The 22,942-nt window shown below is 34.0% G+C and overlaps 2 protein-coding genes across 3 annotated transcripts; one reads left to right on the top strand and one right to left on the bottom strand.

The window, feature by feature from the left end:
- Positions 1–4,623: 4,623 nt before the first annotated feature.
- Positions 4,624–11,153, bottom strand: LOC130645174 (uncharacterized). Of its 2 annotated transcripts, none has more exons than XM_057451069.1 (3): positions 11,086–11,153; positions 10,008–10,058; positions 4,624–8,273 (listed from the first exon to the last, which is right to left on the bottom strand). In XM_057451069.1, the coding sequence occupies exons 2-3, from the start codon at positions 10,054–10,056 to the stop codon at positions 5,227–5,229; spliced, it is 3,096 nt and encodes a 1,031-aa protein (XP_057307052.1). In that variant the 5' UTR covers positions 10,057–10,058; positions 11,086–11,153; the 3' UTR covers positions 4,624–5,226. The 2 variants fall into 2 exon arrangements, with proteins under 2 accessions (XP_057307052.1, XP_057307051.1); XM_057451068.1 differs by having other exon boundaries at positions 10,991–11,148.
- A 6,015-nt stretch (positions 11,154–17,168) lies between these two features.
- Positions 17,169–21,573, top strand: LOC130646036 (uncharacterized; the record flags this gene model as incomplete). Its single annotated transcript, XM_057452170.1, has 1 exon — positions 17,169–21,573. A coding segment is annotated over exon 1 (4,095 nt), but the record flags the coding sequence as incomplete, so codon positions are not given.
- Positions 21,574–22,942: the final 1,369 nt, after the last annotated feature.

The raw sequence follows: 22,942 nt of genomic DNA, 5'->3' as shown, positions 1-22,942 counted from the left end.
AGCTGTTCCAGTCATCAAATGTTTAACACTCTACCAGACGTCAGCTAGCAGGAATAATAATTATATAATATAGGTTTTGTTTCACTGATACATTTCTGGCTAGGAATTACTTTAACAAGTCTAAAATGAAGCTTCTACTGCCCTAGCAACTTATAATCTTGGTCTTTTGCAATAAATCCTCGTTCAAAAGCTTCCCTACTCTGTTATATACATTATTGCCAACATGGACATAATTTTCCTTGTGCTAAGGAAATCCATTACATTCAAATGCATAAGTTTCAACATCCTTATTTGCAAACCTTCTTAAACAGATTGCCAGAGATTTCATATGACCAACGGTGTTTCGAAAAAATGATACACTAAAAGAAAGTAATGAGACAAAGCCTACTTGTTAATCAGCACTTTTAACTTTAAAAAATCACTCATTAAAACTAAAACTAAAGCTGTAAACATTCGAATTTGACATTCAAATTGGAAACTTAATTCTTGAAAATAAGAGGAGAATGTCAGAAAAATGAGTGGGAAGAAAATTAATTTCCGACATTAAAATATTATCCTCAAGGACTTATATACAATAGAGTGTTATAAAGGCAATCATTTCTTTATTATTTTAGACACAGTGTAACCTTAAGACAGTGTTGAGAAAAGCAATTCTATTGAACCTGAAATGGTAGCCTCCTGGTTTGAAACCATTTTGCTGATAATTCTATCCAATTATAAACTTGAAGACATACTTAACTCTAACAATTTTGAAAAATTGCCTTAAATATCAACAACAAAAAATACCTGAAAAGAAAGAGACTAAAAAAGACCTTAGTTTACCAGCCTATAAACGTCTGCATTTTTTGCCTGATATGCAGAAGTTAGACCACTGGAAAATGTTAACCTTGACGGTTTGTTCAGTCAAGGCAGAAACACTCATATATGTTCGCACCCATATGTTTTCAAATCTGTTTGTAGAATTGGGTTTTTTTTTGCGTTTTAAGGACCATCCTTCAAGGGCTCTGCGTTCAAAAGTCATGTATAAATATAAGTGCGATGGCTGCAATGCTATCTACTACGGTAAGATCATGCAACATTTAAAATTAAGAGCCTGCGAAAAACCATCAAAGCTGCTCAAAATCACAGTGCGGTTTTAGAGCATATAATTTTCTGCAAAAAAACCCTACTTTGGAGAACTTTTCTATACTCTCCTCCGTTAATACTAATTTTGATTTGGAATTGAAAGAGAGTCTGTTGATCCGTAGGGACAAGCCAATTCTCAATAGAAATATTGCGTCTTTGCCAGTAAATCTTTTCTCTAATAATGGACTTCCCCATTGGGATAAGTTCTGATCGTACGATACGATCATACAATGTTATTTATTTGAACATATTGTACATGTTGTATGGCTGGACGACCGAAACGTTATAAAGTGTAGCGACTATTACTTGTTTTATACTTGTTGTAACCCATTTTGAACTGTATACAACTCTTTTTTAGCTGTATAGACCTTTTTGAATGTTTACATTATCTGCTGTAAGCTCTTTCCACTTTAACAATTCCGTGGTATGCAAAAAGATGCGGGCGCTAGGTGAATTGAGGTCCTTTTAAGTCTGTTTCTTTTCACGGGGAGGTATCATTACGACTTTATATGAATATATGTCAATCTCAAGTTATCCATCTACACTCGATAAAAGTAAATCCTAGAAACAATAGGCTGAAAAGACCTTTCTCCAGCAAGCTTCTGCATCTTTTTGCCCACCACGCAGTTGTTAGAGCCAGAAGAGCTTACCCCCGAAAAATGTAAAAATATTCAAAGGCTAGCCAGCTATATATAGATAGTACCTGAAAAACAAGACCGTTAAATTTATATTTAAAACATATTTTAAAAAAACTGCTATAATTATTTAGCTATGAGGACTGTGCAATTTTTTAGTATATATTATTTTTAACTAAAAAAGTAAACGTTCATCACACACAAAAAATCTATTTATCATCTATCTATCTGGCTAAACAAAACAGTACGTCAAACATAATTATCTACCCTAACTGCTTTTATTAAGTGTGCTGAAATTTAAAGTCAACTATTTTTTAAATCTTCAAAAACAGTGAAAAATCAGCCGACCTATTCGGCGATTCGGTTTGGCGTCATAACAATCAGTCAGGATAAACACTTAATTAGGCGACGGTAGGCTAATTAGGGCATACCACCTATTAAGGCGACTCATTGTAGCCTAGTTAGGCCATATGACTCATTGTAGCCTAGTTAGGCCATATGTAACCTAGTTAAGACATTACAGTATTTATTGGCTTTTCATACATTCCTAAGAAAAAATCGCAAAAAATCTTTGTTCAGAATGGATAGTCTACGCGACCATGATTCCAAAATTGTCACTCGTGCCTCGATATGTTCGCGCAACTAAGATTTATGTTAAAATGAAATATATAGCTAACCTAATTAGGTTAAGCTGTTCCGTACAAAATTGACCCGTTGTACGAGGTTGGTCATTTTTCGCACTTGTACGAAGATGGGCAATTTTGTACGAAGATGGGCATTACAATTGCTGTACAAAAATTATAAAACGAATAATTTGGTTTAGAAATGAATATCTAAGCATTGCTAAATACATTCAGTAAACATTATAATATCTTAAATATTTTTTGAACGTTAATTTTTGACCATTATTATCTAACGATTGTACCAACTTCGTACAACCTAAATAACTGTGTACAAGGTTGGGCAACGTCATTGCTCCCACTTAAAAATTGATTCTTTTTATCCATACTAACTTCGTACGACTTCAAATACTATATACGAGGTTGGGCCTACTCAACTTCTTTTAATTTATTTGAATTTTTCTGATTCGAACCAACTTCATACAACTGAGATAACTTTGTACGACGTTGGGCCTACTTCACTTCTTCTACTTAAGTTGAATTTTTTTAACAATACTAACTTTGTACAATTTAGAATTTTTTACTGCAAAGTTTTCGTTTCATAGCACGTGGAACGTTGTCTATTCTTCCACATAAAAAATCCATCATTGTTTTAAAAGTCTGTTCGGGTATTATTACGGAATTCCGTTTAGTCATTCCTAAAATTTTTCTTCCATGTACCTCTTTTCAGTCTTCATTGTGCTGAACATAAAAACACGCGTTAAAAGTTTTAATGTAAATTTAAAAATGTGCGTTCGAAAAAGTACTCGAAGAGGATTCGATATTTACCTACCTTTTCCTATCGTAATAACTTAAAAGGTTAGAAAAAATAATATACTGAAAGTTTTTGCGTTCTTCTCCGTTCTCACTCAATTATTAACAAAACCATGCTTACAAAAACAGTTTCGTACGAGCCACGCAAAGGCACTGGAGACAAAGGTGATTTACAGTTTTTTTGCACGAAAATTCAATATAGCATAAAATTCAAAAGTCACTACCATAAAAACCATGAAAAGGTCCTGGGGACGAGGTTGATGAGATCCAGACAGGAGTCTAACCTGCTCGCCTCATTGGTATTTTTTCAAATAGGCATCTAGATCGTAAAACGAATGTATTCTTTTTGAAAACGAAATAAAAGAAAAGAAGATATTTTAAAAAAGTTATTATTTTATTATAAAAGTTTTATATTTTGACGATATTCGCCGCTGTACGAAGATGGTCAGTTTTGTACGAGGATGGTCACTCTCAGCGCTACGGCAAAAAAGCCCAACTTCGTACAGTGAATGACATCGTACGGAACAAAGCGTCGCCTATTTAGGTGACGTTTTTGTCCGCCATATTTATTTTTTCTCTGCGGCGTAAATGGCTGAAATCCATTATTTAAAACAACAAATAGTGCCACACACGAGGTTTGGGCCATAAGTTACCAATGCGCGATGCAAATAAGACGATAATTGGACAAAATTATCTGCAAAGTTGACAGATTTGATTCACATAAAAATTGTAGTGCGAAACGCAATGATTTCGACGTATTTACAACAGAAAGTTTTCGTTCGCCTAGTTAGACTACGGGTAGCCTAATTAAACTACATCACGTCGCCTAACTAAACGACTCGCCTAATTAGGTCATGCCGCCTAATAAGGTGTTTACCCTGACTGACAATTGGTGCGTAGGATCATTTCCCTAAGGGGCATATAATTTTCCTATCGCCGCCCAAATTACGGAAAGCAAAAGCCCAAGCAGAAGAAAAAGCCTTTAAAAAACGAACGCGTCTCTCAGAGCTAATTTTTATAGAGTGTTGTTTATGTCTCTAACCACCTTAAGCAAAATAATACATGCGGTAAACTGTGAACTATTCTATTCCACACTTTATTTTGGAGGTTGAGGCATCTTTAGATGTTGAAATAAAATTAGTACTAGCTACAATAGAAATTTTGCTAACCATAGTTTAACTTTCTTCACCTAAAGCATATTTAATGCTTCTTACAAAGTTTTCTTTTTTTTCTGAGATTTTTTTCTGTATTGACGAAATGATTGAGCAATGTTATTTTTTAGGAACAATCTTAAATTGCGAATTTATTACCCAGGGAAACTCCGTTATATTTATAGAATATAGCATAGAGAGAGTTTCCGGGAATATAACTGTTCCAGGCTACAGGTGGTTACATATTTAGGCAACCTACGTTAAGGAAAACACGGCAAACACTGTAATTAAAATATAGTTCGAGAAAAAACAAAGAATACGAAATGCTAATATTTACAAAGAAATTAATAAAAAAGTATTAATTAATTAATTAATTAAAAAGTGCAAATCATATAAAATATATGGCAGGCCTAATCACGTAAAATGATTTTAATATTTTTCCTATTTTATGTAAATGTGAACAAGAATGATAAAAGGTTATATATTTACAGCTGTAAAAAGTAATATATATTTACAGCTAAAAATAAAAGTCATCTCCCTCTTTAAAATTTTTTGCGACATCGCTGTAGCACCTACTAAAAAGCCAAATAAAATTATTTTCAACAAAATTTCCAAGTAATGAAAGAGGTTTCGGATATAATGATTGAATACCCTTAAAATAAATCATTTTTTTATCTAGCATATGTTTTGATTGCATATCTAAAACAACAAGGCTTTGAAAATATTAAAATTTGCAACAGTTTTAATTTTGTTTTTTTCCTTTCTGGTGATGTTTTCTAATAGTACACTCGAAGGATTACCCGACATTTATTTCACTGGACATATCATTACATTCCGCAAAAAGTGTTGCCTGTGTTATTCATACCGAAATAATTTTCATTCCTAATGCATGTTTGTTTCGTTACGCTTATTAAAAATCTTTTCTTTTAACAGTTTAATCAGTTTCCACGCTAAGAAGAGCAATGGTAAGATCAATGGCAACGTAAATAAAATACTCTCTGCAATACTGAATGCAACTCCTACCGTGCGGATTGATGATTTATATGGCACCGATGATATATAGAGAAATGCCCAAAAACTGTTGACTCCAACAAGAAAGCACAAACAAACATAGGAAACTGTTTGCATCCAGTGCATTACATTATCTTTGTACGGTCGCTGTCTTAAATGATCGACCAAAAAGATAAGCATCGGACCGAGAATGTAACTTAGACGCTCAATGGCATTGACAAAGAAGATGGTGCAACTTATAATAACCAATCTTTGATAAATGATCATTGGATCCCATATGACATGCCGATTTTTGCTTTCAATTTTACGAAAAGGTGATTCAAACACGGACAAAATGTATTTTGACAACATGGCTTCTGTCTCGGTTACAGCAATCTTCTCCTTTTTGATTAACTTTCTCATAGTATAATAAATAAACATTAACGGCGGAAAAAAAAAGCAACATATAAATTCATTTAAGGTGATATAACACTCTTTAAATAATATCACTGCACCATATATGGCCAAACCAAATGGTAACACCCATATAGTGAGGAAAACGAGAGCTATAAACCAACCGCGTGTGTAGCATTCTGTTGTTCCTTGGACATACAAAACACTTCTTCCCTGTCCAATATACTCACATTTCAACATATTCATTAAAAATGCTGCAATGTTGGTAAATGAAAGAAGAAGAACTTGCAGAACGCAATATTTTACTCTTAGTACAGACGGTACACTTTCCAGTTCAGGAATCTTACTGTCAATGTATTCTATGCGGTTTTCCGCTATCTCTTCATACTCATTCTTGCGTGGTAATAAGATTATTAAAATTATTCCGAGCATTATGAACATCAAAAAGGGGAAACATATGTTACGAATAAGCATTTTCCCCACTGTATCCAAATTCGGGATTGGACAGAATCGTTTGAATGATTCGACAATTTGCTCAATTTTTAAATTGAACAACGTCAGCAAAAAAGTGTGAATGGTGAGCATGTCGTTTCGGTGGATGGTTTTTACTCGTAGCAGTGCACCCAATTGATAAAAGGATACACATATTTTATAAACGCCAAAAAATCTTCCGGTGCTGTCATCACGATATAAAACATGACGGCATTGCACAAAAACATCATCATCATGATTTGACAATACAATATCTGGGTAACTTTCAAAGCTAAGACATTTACTTAAAACATGTTTCACCTTATTGAAAATATCCTTTAGATATGCCACAAGTGCAATATAAAGAAATGCTGCAATACAAAGTCCGCTCCAAAAGATCGCCGGTGTCTTGCAGGATTGTGACAGGATGCAGTCGTTGGAAAAAAAGTCTATTTGATACTCCTTTACACAGCTACCACATATGAATCCTTTCCGATGCTGATTACAAGAGCGTAAAGAATTACACGAAACCTTTGTGTCAGGACAACAATATCCCGGCGGACATGGTATACATGATATAGTTCCACTTTCCTTGAAACACCAAAAATTTGGCTTCGCTGTAGCGCCGTATTGGCAATTTAACCCTAAAGGGCATTCTTTACAGTTCACATGATAAGTGCTAGTATTTGTATTCTCTACAAATATATAACCACTGTCCGTACTATATGTATCTCTTTCGCATGCGTTGCAATACCAAAACGAGTAATATTTCACATTGCTTTGGTCATATTGTATATCATGGTTTACAGAGCACGTCAGTCGAAACAAAGGCATGAAAAGGCTGGTATAAGCCAAGATTAGGACTTTTGAGTTTTCCACAGATGTACAAGACACGTTAACATTATCAAAATGGAAGATCGTCTTTCTGTTATATGAATACATTAAAGTACCTGGACCTTTTAATGCCACATTCTGTAATGTTATGTCCACTTTTTCGTCTTCACCTTTTATATAAAGGCAACTTCCTTCACCTTCTCCGTTGCTGGTACACTTCGTGTCAGACACATTCAACGCTTTGCACGACGCGCAGTTTATTGCTCCAAGATCACTGCGATAATCTGTTTTTGTATTTAAAAGAAATTCCGAATGACTAATACTTCCTGCTTCAATGTTTTCTAAAAAAATCCCACCACATTTATTGTTTCGAAATCGGGCATACTCTATATTTACGCTTACGTTTCCGTGTACATACATTACCATGTTAGTTGTTTCAACAATCTCTGTGTCAGATATCTGAATAACACTTTTGCCAGTTGCGTTACCAGGGCATTCCCTGTTAACCAAGCGTATAAGATTACCACGTCTTCCATCTGAAATGCACATAAAGCGTGAAACTTTTGGTTCAGATATGGTGCTGTTATTTGTTATCTTTATATTCACGTTGCTATTGCAACCTTGATTTTTGGATAACTCAATTGAGATTCGGCTGGATATTAACGTTGAATTTGATACATTTAATGTTATGTTGTGCTGAAAGAATGTAGACACATCCAGTATACTGTATGCGTTGTTGATGTGGCAGTTATTTATATGCACATTCAACACAACTGTCCTTATGTCTTGCCATAAAGAAATCAAGCTTGATTCAGGTGCATGCAAAGTAAAATTTATCTTGCAGTCCTCAATTATCAACTCGCCCCTGTCAATTAGGACGATAAAAGAATCTGTAAACTGAATTTGACGCAGTGCAAGTTTATCACAAGTTGATCTTACTTCAAAAACATATACCCAAGGATTGTCTATTTGCGACACTTTTGGGTAATGTCTTTTATACGGCATCGCTTTTATCGTTGTGGAGTTGTTAATCGGAATAGGCTGTTTGAAGGAGTAAGCATAGGGCTCTTCATCATCACCACCATCGAGTAGGTACACATTAATGGAATTTGAGAATTGCTCCAAAGCATAATCGAGACTTAAACACATCGAATTGTTACCGCCACAGGTTTCATTGTTGTGACCAAAGGGTGAAATGTAAATATCTCGACATGAAATTTCTAAATTGCAATGAAACGTAGTTAGGCTCAAGTGATAGCAAGGTATCGCGAGGAAAGAGAAATAAGTTTTAGTTGAGGTCACCAGGTCGCCATTGTGACTGTACATTAAATTAAATACTGGTGAAATGTACATACAAATGCTTACAAAAAAGTTTTCATGCTCTTTGATAGCAGTACGAATTGTAAATGAAAGAGTAAGTAATACACGCTTTTTTAAAATAAAATATCAAAGTTTTAACCAATTTTAATCACAAACGCTCGTTTAAGAAACATTTTGTGAAATATTTGGGTCTTACTGACGCGAATATGCAAAACTCCATAAAATTTCGCAAAAAAAGAAGTTAAGAAAAATGTACAAATCTTCGTGAATTGGAAAACATCATGAATATATCAATAAAATTATTAAAAATTCAAATGACCCTCATCAGGTTCAAGTTTAGATAATTAAGAAAAAATGCCCAAAATGAAGAGCCAAAAATAATAGCAAGATAACCTTTTGCCGAAAGGTTTTGTAATTCTGTATCTTTACATTTTATTTCATATTAATTTGCATAAAAAAATGCTTAAATGTTCCTGAAATTTTGAAAACCAAATTTCTCTGCGAATTGGCCTTAGGATTTGCAAGACAATATACATTTAATATCCCTTTAACAATAGGCCTATTTTGACTGTCTCTGCGCAGACCCTTCGCTGAATTAGAAAGATGTGCTACGGAAACACAAATATCAAATGCGATATATTTTTATCCACTTTGTTGCCACGGGTAAATTTAAAGGACGCGCGAATGCTTAGATTTTTCTACGGGATAACGACTAGTCTATATTATAATACCGTATACGTCTGTCTGTGTGTTACACAATATGGTACTGCAAGTAGCTAGACACACGCAATGAGGTATTAAAAGGACGGGCGAACCCATGAGTTTCATACATTAAGGTAATTTTGCGAACAAAAACACGTGAAATAATTGTGAAAACACATCTATATTATAATACCCGTATATGTCTGTCTGTCTGTTTGTCACACAAAATAGTAACCGCAATAGCGGGATACACGATATGCGGTAAGTAAAATAAGGGCGAACCCGGGTTTATAGTAAGTCATAAAAGGAACAAAATGAAAGCAATAAATTTTTGCTCATGTCAGCACTTTTCTGTGACGTCACCAGAAGCTTTAAACTTGTTTAAAAACACTATACTTAAAATTTAATTGCCTAATTCAAAAACGAATTTTAACATTCTGTTTCTGGTAGCCAAAAAAGTTGTTTAACATAATTTCCGGTTTTACATCTGATTTTTTCCGATTTCCAAACTCCGAAAAACACTAAAGATTAGGTAAATGACGTCCAAAGTCTGCAGAATGATTCCGCTAATGAAATAAAATTGTTTTTAATTGAAAGTTCTAAGGATAATTCTGACAAAAGCTATTAAATTTTTCCAATCACAAAGATTTTATTGCAATCTAGGGGGGTAGTTTTGAGTAACAGCGAATATCTACGACTGTGAGGGGTATGGGAGCCTGAAAATTTGACATGCAGGCGGCTAATAGATGATATAAAAACTTAGAGAGTGTTATAGCTATGCAGTATATCAAATAAAACTTGTGTTGGGTATTTGGTGTCACGAATACCAATATCAATTCAATACTAATCAAAAGCCATATCATGACTAAGAGTTACTTAGGTTTTGTCTCAAACAGCCTTGTGAATGAGCGTGAAACGATGTGGTCACTTACCAATTATATTTAACCAACAGAGAAAAACGATGCAATGGTATATCTCCATATCTATATAAAATAAAAAATAGAACAGGGTAATTCATGGAGTAAACTGGTAAAGTTTGCCATTTGGCACAGATTACATTAAAACGCTATGATTTAATGCAGCAATGGCTATGTGTTGAACTTTAGCAAATAATTTTTTTAGGTTAGTATCAGCATTCTTAACCCTATTCAATCCAGTAGGGGGCGACCCCTTTCCCTTTTTTTTTTTAAAAAAAACTTTGTTTTGCTTGACTGCATGGTTATGATAATTTCCGATTTCAATGTTTATCTATAAGACACGTGCATGCCAAATTATTAGGTCCCATAATCTTAGGGCCGTGGATATTAGCTATTACTCGAAAAAAAAACTGGAAATGTCTTTGTTAGGATTAAAGTGAGAAGTTAAAACTTAAAACACAATTTTATTCTATTAAAGAGAATCATTCTGCGAATTTGGATACGTAAATAATCCGATTTACTGAGTTTTTTACATCTTACTCGAAAAGCGGGGAAAATCGATCACAATATGTTCGGAAAACCTCGGACCAAATAGGGTTAACGGAAAACTGGGTCCAAGGTAAGGCATACCTTCTCTCTCTCCTTTTTTTTGAGAGATATCTTCAATAATAATATTTCTTTCTTTAAGTAAAAGCTTTATTTTAGAATTTTCGAGTTGAGGCTGCCTTTGAAAATAGATCTTTAAAGGCAGCTTTAACCACGGTTGGGTCTCCTTACTGACAATATTGACCCCTTCACTTTCACCAATTCGTTCGACATGCGACACTGCATCAGGTTTGGTAAATCAACATTTACATTTCTTTCGCGTGGAAAGAAATGAGGTAGAGCTGATTGTGATAAATAAAACTTAAATAAAGCGAAATATCAAGAGCTGCGTAAAAGCTTATACAAATCTCATTCTCATTATTTATATCGCAAAGAGAGATTTTATAGATTACCTCAAGGAAGAATGTAAAAATGATGGACACATTTAACTAAGTTAAAGTTTTCTTCAGCGCAGAAAACAAACAGACAAACAAATGAAGAATACTACCAATAAACTGTTTGCTTTTGCTTGCCACTCTTCATACAATCCTGAAACTGTCAGGCATAAGTACATAGAACACTAATTACATCACATGCTTGTCAAAGGTAGTACATTTTAAACAAGGGGGTACCAATCATCAATCATTGTTGAAAACATAATTTGTTTTACTAAATGTGAAAAAAACATTTTCAAAAAAAATAGAGTAATAATTTTTTTTCTGCTGTGCCACTTTTAGTTGTGCAAAAAAGTTTTAAAGAAAACTTTTTTTCCTTCAATAAGTACGTACACTATATAACGTTTCGACACCCTGAGTATTTGAAAAAAAAACCACAAAAATTTACATTAACCTGGCTATGGGATTTCCCTTGCGTTATTATTTTAAGCCATTGTTGGATTTATAAAATAAATAAAACAACGATGGTGTTTGATGTATCACCTACGATGGAGAACAAAGTAAACTCGTGATGTTGATGTATTTTAGCTCTATTCGGTCTGGAGGAGGGGGAAGGGGAGCGGATTCCGCTCACCGGTGACGTTTTTTTTAATAACTCCTTATTGCTTTGTTATATGGCTATCATAGTTACTGAGTTTCAATATTCATCTATTAGGCACCTGCATGCTATGTTTAGAGGTCTCATGCCTTTCAGAGGCTTTGATATTGGCCATTACTCGAAACTACCCCTAAAACTACCCCTATAAACAAGTTCGTATCGTTTAAAAGTAAATAGAAAATATATACATACATCGGCTAGTAAAATAAAAATCTTAAACCATACGAAAAAAATTAAAAGACTAACTGGAGCTTGCAGAAAGCCATTTTGCCTTATCACTAAGCCCCACCATAAGTTTCGTTACGGTAGAGAGTTATTATTCCTTGTTGTTGTTTAAAAGAAAGTAACTTCGTTTTCAAGTTTTGCAATAAAATATTTCACACACTGCTTAAAAACACATAATGATGTTAACTTTCTTAAATCTCTGTCTAAAAAGTTATTCCATAGACGTGGTCCTCTTTTAGATATAGCAAAACTAGTTCGCTGTGTAACAATTTTTGGCTGCCTTTGATTATTTTCACGAAATCTAGTCGGAAAATTGTGATTTATTAGCTCAAAACTATTGTGGAATGTTTGTGGTGCTAACTTATTTTTAACTTTAAACATGAAGATTAAGTGTTGATAGATATTTGTTTTATAAACGTTAAGCGCATTTGAATCTATCATTAAATGCCTTGCCTTTCATTAAATTCATTAAATGTCATGTCATTTCATTAAATTCATTAAATGCCTCTTTCATTAAATGCCTTTCATTAAATGCCTGAGTGAATGGGGAAAATATAATAATTCCTGTTAGGATTATTCTTAGAACTTGAAGCTTGCAACACAACTTTGTTTCATCAAGAACAATCATTTTGCATAATTTGAACACGTGAGTAATCCGATTTCCTGATTTTGTCGGTTTTTACCCGAAATTCGAAAAAAACGGATTTTGGGGCAATTTTTGGCAATTTCATATGCGATCCATGGTAAAACCAAAAGATATGTTAAATAATCTTTATTTATGTTTCAAAAACTTCAAACAGAATGTAAAAATTTGGTGTAGAACAAAAGTAATTAAATTTTAAGCAGACAGTAGTGGCAACAAATTTCAAGCTTCTCATGACGTCACAAAAAATTTGCTGACGCAAGCAAAAATTTATTGCCGCCATTTTGTTCCTTCTATGACATACTATAAGTGTGCCAAGTTTGTTTCAATTTGAACAACCCTATGAAAAGTTATTGAGGGGGGGAGGGGGGCAATCCGCCACCGCCCCTGTTATAGTATGTTCGAAAAACCCCGGACCTAACAGGGTTACGCACGCGCAACGATGAATTAGAAGTTCTAAGAAAATTCTTTTTATTGTCACTTTTTATCGGATATGAAGTCTATTATGCTATTAAAGACATTTAAATTCTTATTGCTGTAATTACTCTAAGATGTTTTTAATTTCTGTCGCCGCAAAGATTCATAAATGGGGAAAAAGTGTGTTGGCTAGCTCACCTTTTCTTGATAACCTGCCCTTTCTTAGTCAAAGCTACTGTGCAGCTAGCAAGCTACTAGCTCCCTTCACTTAACAGTTAACTAAAACGGCTAGTAGTTAGAGTAGATAGATACCAGAAAAATAAAAAGATATAAGATTTTGGACGATTGTAAGTTCATTGGAATCAGCAAATGTTTTTTTTCTTTAGTTAAAGTTGCTTAAGGAATTTGTAAGCTCAGCCAAAGTATTTAAAAACCATTTTTCTAAGAATACTTGGATTTTTAAAAGCATAAGCATCTTATCAGCACGTTGATCTGACATTAACTTGTAAACATAATTTCTCTGCCGTTACGATGTTCTTAATGCTGTACGGTGGCAGAGGAGTGTCAACGCGAAAAATCTAAAATGAATGTCAAAGTCAAATTTAAATTAAAAGTGAAAACAAAATTGAAGCTAAAGTCCAAAGTAAAAGTCATTTTAAATTGATGATACTATTCGGCCAGTAACGTGGCCTAACAGTGTCATCGCGCGCGCAAAAAAAAGAGAAAATAAAAAAAAGTTTATCGTCTAATAAGTTTGCCATAATAAAATTTGTCGGTGCCGTAGCATTCAAAAGATATTACAACCAGCTGATTACGCTTTTTTCTAGAAGCCCTGGTGTTCAAGTTACGCTTTGAAAAATATATATAATGATGCTGAGGACGTACAAAACAAAAGTAGCATTGTTTTCAGGTGCAACTAGCCCATTTCATCGACCCCGAACTCATTGCGTCAAGATTTTAGTGCGAGATCTCGCAACTCTTGAAACTGTCGAATATGGACACTATCAAACCTTAGACCGAATGATTTTTCGTGGAAAATTCATATAAAACGGACATCGATAAGTTATATTGGGAGGGAACTTGAAATAGCTATTTTGAAAAAAACGTGTTTAAAGATTTTTTTGCTTTCTTTTCAACTGCTTTAGAAGCAGCGGGAGGGCATTACGACGAATTCTTGGTCACCGCAACACCTAAGTTTTCATTTTGAATTTTGTTTTTACTTGAATCAAATGTAAAAAAAAATTGTGAAAAAAATTGTGATATTCATCTGCTACGATGCTGGCCGACAAGTGTCATCAGTTGCGTTATAGAATTTATTTTTACATTACATTTCTCTTTCTCGGCCACCATAAAAAATTTCCATATGAAAAATGTCCTCCGGACGATGAACATTTTTTTCTTTTTTTTGTCGCAAAAAATAAGCAAAACAATTACTTCTTCTTTGTGTTTTTACAGTGGCAATAAATGGTTCGGTGTTAACGAATATATATATTATGATAAAGTTTGATAAAGTTTTTGTGGAGAAGCTATTACGCCTAAACGGATATGCAACATGGTTTAACTGTACCAAGCACCCAGCCCGATGTTTCGAATAATTATTGAACTTCAATTGGAACTTTATTTCCCGCAAAGTAAAACAATGTTGCGTGATTGCTTTTGCTTTGACGCGGTAAAAAACGGTTTTGAACTTTTTTTTTTTTTAAATTTTACAAACACTATCACAAAATAAAATTGCTGAATGAATGTTTTAGCTGTGTAGGGTAACAACTGGCTGCGCCCGGTGTTTTTATTTAAACCGAAGTCAGGATATGGCTTTTTGGAAAAGGGTATTACACCTATATGGATGTACGACGCTGTAGAGCTTAGCTCATTGTTAATGAGGGGCTATTTCAAGTGTTCCTACTTACTCAAGGTTAAGATAAAGTTTTATGGAAAGGAATATTACACCTATATGAATGTGAGATATTGTTTACCAGTATTAAGGGCTCAGTCCGCACTTATGGCACAGTTTATGGTTTGATTGAGTGCTTTATTAAGTGCTCAACTTGGTGCTTGACTCGACGTTTCGACACCAGGTCCCCCGGTCTTATATAAATATAGGACGTCTGTGACAGGCATAGTAGATGTGTTCATTCACGGTTGTAGCGAAGTGGAGATCCGTGTTTCAAATCCAAGCTTCTGCGACTACGCTCTTCGCAGTTTTGGGAGTTTAAAACACAGTGTAAGTGACTCACGAAATTTGCTATGCGGAAACCATGGACAGACGCTGAGCTATATTTGAATGCGTCTATTTTACAGAATTTATTTTCATCGAATAGACCATGATTTCTCAAAGAACTACACGACGAAGTCAGATTGACCAAGTCAAATTACAGATTTTTTAATTTTAAAATTTTCCCTCACAATATATCGTCGAATAATCAGCAGTAATTTACTCAGTGCTTGCTGTTCTTTTCTTTAGCTTTGTGGCACCATAAAAGTTAGTGCAGCTTTGTTGCACCATAAAAGCTAGTGCAGCTTTGTTGTACCATAAAAAGCTAGTGCAGCTTTGTCGCACCATAAAAAGCTAGTGCAGCTTTGTCGCACCATAAAAGCTAGTGCAGCTTTGTTGCACCATAAAAGTACAATTATTATAATATATATGTTATATTATACATAAAAAAACTGCTACTGTGCTAGAGGTACATGTGGTGTGAATTGGATTGAAATGTAAGATGTCTCTCCTGAAAATTACTCATGGATTGTTTAATCAATCCCATTCGATGTTCGGCGAAAGTGCTGGAAAACAGTGTGCATGTTGTAGCTTGTATGCAGTTTCTTTTTCAACTAGAGTAAAGTCCCCAGGTAATTGGAATGTTAATGATATTGATTTTATCATTACAGAAGCAGATAAACTATACAAATCTCTCAATAAAAACACATACCTTACGGTACCTGATCTACCAAACAGTGTGCCTATATTTGGATCTAATGTTACAATTACTTATTTAGATAAAGAATATGGTCTTTTAAGTAGCTATTCTATTCCGCGCTTTTTGTCAAATTTGAATAACTCAATTGGAGACGGGTTACTTTTTTTCGTGAAATTTATTTATGTTGCGATACTCCCTAAAAAGAACTGTGTCTACTTGTTTGATTCTCATAGCAGAAATAACTGCGGTCAGCCAACACCTGATGGTTTTTCTTCTTTAATGAAATTCCAAAGAAAGAGAGATTTAGAAATATACCTTCATACAACCTACATTGATCTAACAACAGTTGATGAGCCATATGAATTACAATACATAAGTATTGATTCAGATGAAGAAGTAAGTCTTTCTCGACTATATTCTAACAAAGTCAATAGAGAAAAGAGTCGTTTACGCATGGCAACGGAAGCCAACAAGGAAAAATGTAAAATAAGACATGCAACTGATGTCAACAAGGAGAAAGCTAAAAAGCAGCATGCAACTGAGGAGAATAAGCAAAAAGCTAAAAAATAGCAAGCAACAGAACACAACAGGGAGCAATCTAGAAAACGAAAGGCAACTGTTTCCAATAAGGAGAAAGCAAATACATATAACAATGCTGATGCTAAGCGCAAACAAAAAAGTGCTAAAACAATAAATGATTGCATTTTAAATTTCCAGAAAGCTATTCAGAATGGCCCCTACTATGTCTGCATAGTTTGTAATAGGAGCCTTTACAAGAAAACTGTAAAATTATTTAGCAAAAACAATTATGAAGTAAGTTTATACTATGTGTTTACAGATGTTCTATGCTCTGATTCTCATGCTTACATTTGCATAACTTGCGATAAGTATTTAAAAAAAGCTGAGATACCCCCGCAGGCTGTTTGGAATAAGTTAAATATTGTTGATCTTCCTAATGAAATTCAATGTTTAAACAGACTTGAGCAAATTCTGATTACAAAAAGAATATTATTTAAAAAAATAGCTGTTATGCCTAAAGGTCAACAACAAAAGATAAAAGGTGCTATTTGCAATGTTCCTATTCAAGTAGAAGCCGTTAATAACTGTCTTCCTCAGGGTATAGATAGTAGTGGTGTATTGTTTGTTAAACTGAAGAGAAAATTGGCTTATCGAGGCCATGTTGTGTTTCAAAGTGTACGTCCTGAGCTTTTAAACGAAGCCCTACAATATTTGAAAAATTTCAATTCCTTTTACTCAGATGTGCTGATAAGAATGGATAATATAACCCAGGAAGTTTTAAGTTTATGTGATACAGATGCTATGGTTGACACAAATGAATTTTCAGTAACAGTTGACATTGATGATGACAATTTAGAAGCTGAAAACCCCCTAAGTATGAATTGTGCAAGTAGCGATGAAATGTGTGTTATACCAAATTTCCAAAATCCAGATGATGAGGTTTTAGATATTGCTCCTGGTGAGAATAAACAACCACAATCTTTTTTTTCTGACCAATACTGTGAGGAGCTTGCATTTCCCTTTTTATTTCCCACTGGAAAATTTGGGTATAAGGTTGCTAGACCAGTGTACTTGACAGCAACACAATATTTCAACCAGCGTTTGTTAAATTTTTCCCAGCGCTTTTCTTCAAATGCTAATTATATATATTTTTTGCTCATTATGTAATGCAACAGTCAATTTGTTTAATCAAATAAATATTGCAACGAAAAAGGTAAAGGGCACAATAACGGCTGGGCAGTTGCAAATTAATTTTCATGAAACAGTTCGTTCTTTTATTTGTGAAGGTCAAGGTTACCAATTTATGAACTTTATTAAAGAAACACCTGCTTATTGGAAACATTTTCTTTACGATGTTTTAGCAATGGTTAAACAGTTAGGATTGCCATCATACTTCCTTACTTTGTCATGTGCAGATTTGAGATGGGATGAACTGGTAGTGATAATAGGAAAATTGAATAACATTGATGTTAGCAGTAACGAATTGGATTATTTTAGACGTTGTAGTATTTTTAATCAAAACCCAGTTTTAACTGCAAGGCACTTTCAATACAGAGTAGAGAATTTCTTTAGAGAAATTTTGCTTCATAAGAGTAGTCCTATTGGCCAAGTAGCTAATTATGCTATTAAAGTCGAATTTCAGTTTAGAGGTTCACCCCACATCCATGCTTTTCTTTGGTTGTTAGATTCACCAACTCTTACAAACGAAACCACAGACAGTTACACATCTTTTGTTGATAATACAATACGCGCAGACCTCCCTGATCCATTAATTGAGCCTGAATTACACAACCTTGTCTCTCAATATCAAATCCACTCTCATTCAAATTCTTGTCGCAAATACAAGAACATTCCATGTCGTTTTAATTATGGACGTTTCTTTACTGATCGAACAGTTATAGCCAGTCCATTACCAGAGAATATGTCTGATTCTGAAAAATTGAGTTTATTATCAGAAAGAACTAAAGTATTAAAGAAAGTCAAATTATTTATCGATGACAACTTAGACCCTAGTAAGCCTAACTACTTGAGCGACAGCTGCAAGTCCATACCAGAGATTTTATTGGAACTTCACATATCAGAAGTTGACTATTATAGGGTTTTAGCAATATCTTCAAATCAAGACTTTGAAACATACTATCATCGACCACCAAATTCATGTTTTGTAAATAATTACTTTGCAGCAGGACTTTTAGCTTGGAAAGCCAATTTGGACTTGCAGCCTGTGTTCAATTATTATAAAGCAGTGTCATATATGTGTTCTTATTTCTCTAAATCGGAAAATGAGTCATCTCTTGCAATGAAAAAGGCAGCTGAAGAGTCTGAAAATTTAAACTTGCCAGATCGTATGAGAAAATTAGCCTTAGCATTTTTATCACACCGCCAATGTTCATTACAGGAAGCTGTTTATCAGGTATTGCCAGAGTTATGGTTACGTAAATGTTTCCCAGGAATTGTGTTTGCTAATACAAATTTGCCTGATAAAAGATACAGAGTTTGTAAATCTGAAGAAAAATTAGAAGAATTGCCTCCAGATAGTACAGATGTTTTTAAGCGCAATAGTTTAGATCGATACATGGATCGACCCAATGTTACAATTAAGCGTGGTCAATATTATATGATTGACAATTTATGTTTTGCTGAATTTCTTGCGTATTATGTGCTGGACACAAGTAAAAAGCTTGACATAGTAAATGATTATCAACCAGAGGTTCTTTTAGATGATGATGAAATTTGTAATCCCTTATTGCGTTTACCTAAGTCTGTTCCTCTGATGTCTTCCAAAGAAAAATTGAAACGGAGAAATAAAAAGCGTGTTGTCCGTTATCATACTCCTAATCCAGTTAATAAAGCGGAAGAGTATGCCCACCATTTGTTGATGTTATTTTATCCCTTCAGAAAGGAATCTGATTTACTTAGCGAAGTTGGAAATTCTTATGTTGTTAAACTTAATGATCCTGAGGTTCTGAGCATTGTTAATGAGAACAAGGCTAGATTTGAACCATGGGGTGATATGGTAAATAATGTTTTAATGAATGCTGATTTTTCACCTCGAACTGATCAATTTGCGCAACAAGAGAATGACAATGTTGAGGAAAATGTAGTTAGGGATAATGAATATCAAGGTGAACAAGCTCAAGGTTTAAATGCTGCAGCTTCTTCGAATGCAGGGCACACATCAACACAGATTAGTTTAATGTCAGATGATAGTATTAATGAATTAATACGTAGTTTAAACGAAAAACAACGTTTTCTTTTTGACGTAGTTAATAGATGGGCCCGAAGGGATGTTAAAAATTTATCAGCTGAAGAAGTTACAGAAAATCCTCCTTTGCATTTATTTGTTACAGGTGGTGCAGGAACAGGCAAATCCCATTTGATCAAAACTATAAGTGCATCAGTTTCAAAAACTTTATGTTATAGGTCTTCATGCATTCAAAAACCAAATTTGCTTTTGCTTGCACCGACAGGTGTTGCAGCGGTGAATATCAATGGAACCACAATACATTCAGCTTTAGGAATTTCTGTAGAGTCTCGTGGGTTAACCCTTCACAAGCTTCCAGATAGAAAGAGATGTAAATTAAGGCAAGAGCTATCAGATGTTAAAGGTATCATTATTGATGAAATATCTATGGTATCCAATAAGTTACTGTTGTATGTGCATCAAAGGTTAATAGAAATATTTGGATGTGTTTCTGATTTTTCAAAACCATTTGCTGGCTTAACAATAATTTTAGTGGGTGATTTGCATCAATTACCCCCCGTAATGCAAAAACCAATTTATGCAGAATTCAGCGATGAATTGTATAACATTTATCCACTATGGCGAAACTTTCAGATGTGTGAATTGACTGAAGTTATGAGACAACGGGGTGATACTGTTCTAATTGACCTACTAAATAATGTTAGGCTAGGAACTCTATCTTCACAGGATGAACATCTCATCCGTTCACGATTCATTGATGAAAATAGTAAACACTACCCAATAAATGCATTGCATATTTATGCAGAAAATGAGCCAGCTAGAGTTCATAATGCAAGATTGTTAAATAGTTTAAACAGCGCTTTGATAACAATAGATGCCATTGATCAAGTTCCGAAAGAAGTCCCTTCTCATGTTTATGAAAGAATTCAAAACTTAAGCCAATCAAGAACTGGTGGATTAGCTTTCCAGTTATCTTTAAAGATAGGTGCTAAGGCAATGTTGACATCTAATATTGACATTCCTGATAAGCTAATAAATGGTCAAATTGGTACAATAGTCCATGTTGTAGCGCAAAATGATTCAATTAAAACCATTTATGTTGAATTTGACAATCTAAATGTTGGAACAAATAAAATACGTTCAGACAGACTTGCACAACAATTAAATGCAGTACCAATTGATCGAGTGACTACCGAAATAAGAACAAACGAGAAAAAACTTTCCTCTCCGGTCATTAAACGTACCCAATTTCCTTTAATGTTATCATGGGCTTGTACTGTACACAAAGTTCAAGGCCTAAGTTTACAAGAGGTTGTCATTAGTTTTAATTTGCTGAAACAGAGATCATTCAATAATGGACAGATGTATGTAGCTCTCAGCCGTGTAACGTCTTTGAAAGGGCTCCACTTGATAGGGGTGTTCAAGTCCAGTGCCATCAATGTTGACGACAAAGCTAAAAAAGAATATCAGTATTTAACAGAAAATCAAAGTTTAAGTTTTACAACAGATTTGGTGGCAAAGGAATCCGAACATAGCATATTGTCTTTAGTTGTTTGTAATGTAAGATCATTGCGTAAGCATTGCAAAGATTTATCTTGTGATAAAACACTTTCATCTAGTGATATTATTCTCTGCACTGAAACGCAACTGACAAATACTGAAAATTTAACAGATATCATGATTGATGGTTTTAAATTGACGTGTAATAATGATAATGAACACAGATTTTCTAGCTTAGCAATGTATTACAAAAACAAAATTAAATTACTAGATCATTTCAAAATTAATGGTTTTTCTGTTTTAGAAGTTTTAAATAGCCATAATCTTCCATTAAAAATTAAAATATTGTTATTGTACAAAAAAAAAGATATGCTAGTTGGACAATTTTTAGAAACTCTAGGCTACCTTTCTGTGTCTATGAACATTGATATTGTTGTTGGTGATTTTAATCTAAAACCAAATACACTGCTAGAACAAACGCTTAATGGTTATGAACAGGTTGTTTCAGAACCAACGCATTTAGGGGGGTCGATACTAGATCATGTTTACATAAAAAATCTTTATTAGAACAGTTTCTTGTTTATGTGAGTGTAAAAAGTTTGTTCTTTACTGACCATGAGGCCATTACAATTTGTCTTAGAAATAAATAAATTTACAAGATTCTGGGGGGAGGGTGTTGTGGGATGGTGGTTTTGAGTTTAGGTTTTGCACTGACAATTACATAGGGCTTAAAATAACGGGGGGTCGTCACTGCAAAGAAGAGGCTTTTCAGAGCATTTTCAGTCCACAAGATGGCCTCGCCTTTTTGGAAATGCTCTGAAAAGTGAAATGCTCTGAAAAGTCTTTTCTCCACAGTGATGTCGTCCTGTTATTTTAATAAGCCCTGAAGTAGTCAAGTAAGAATTCGAAATAAATAATATGATGTGATTGTGGAAATAAGAGTGAGTGTCTGCTCAACACTTTTTGAGACATTGATTTCAAAGCACTTTTTTGTTTTACCACCACCTACAATGAGAGGCTACTTACTTTATATGTGTAGAGATATGCATGGCATTGATAAAAATAATGCTAATGTTGATTTTATTTTGTGATACTGTATAGTTCGTTCATAAAACTCTCGATAACTAGAACTCTGAAGGAGTATTTGGGTTATTGAGAGGGAGTTGCACTGTGGGACCATCCATTTAGTACGTACGCATCTAAGTGGGGAGGGGATCTGATAAATGCGTACATCTATTGTTTGAATGACATCACTTCTATTATTTTCTGCGTACTATGGGGGGAGGGTTTTTTTTTGCGTATATACTTTGTGGATGCTCCTTATATTAAATTACTTTTTAGTATATGTATTTGAATGTTATTAGAAAATCTTTGTAAAAATTCTCCAACGATATACAAATCTAATAGACAATTGAAATAATAATAACATTCACTTCGAAATGGCAATAGACTTTTAACTCACGTATCTCAAAGAATTGGATAACGAAACTTAAAACTGAAATCCACTTTGAAATAAATGTTGCTGGTTTTCAAATTGAAACTGTTGAAATTGTCAAATTGAAAGTGCTGTTTCGAATTAAAAGATTTTGTTATATGGATATACCTACACAATGTTGTCATTGGATAACCATACCTTACACAAAGCAATGTTTCCTGTAAGTATACTATATACTTCACCAATTCGCGAAATATAAAAAATCCCAAAATTTCGATTCACAAAATTTTTTCTCCCAACAATTTATTCCTTTAAAATACCACATTTTTGTCAAAAAGTTGATTTTGAAAAATACTTTTAATGAAATGGCTTTGAAAACAATGAATTTTTGAAAAAGCTGTTTCCGCTCTTAATATAGCTTAGTTTAAAGTTTATGTAGTTTGCAAAATACAGGTA

Source organism: Hydractinia symbiolongicarpus, chromosome 5 (assembly GCF_029227915.1).
Source record: "Hydractinia symbiolongicarpus strain clone_291-10 chromosome 5, HSymV2.1, whole genome shotgun sequence".
NCBI classification, from domain to species: Eukaryota; Metazoa; Cnidaria; class Hydrozoa; order Anthoathecata; family Hydractiniidae; genus Hydractinia; species Hydractinia symbiolongicarpus.
This window is presented reverse-complemented; position numbering and strand designations above follow the sequence as displayed.

Coding starts and splice junctions, on each gene's coding strand:
- LOC130645174 (XM_057451069.1), bottom strand. CDS start 10,056: ATGGAGATATACCATTGCATCGTTTTTCTCTGTTGGTTAAATATAATT. Junction 8,274..10,007: donor CTGTTGGTTAAATATAATTG/GTAAGTGACCAC, acceptor ATTGCAATTTAG/AAATTTCATGTCGAGATATT.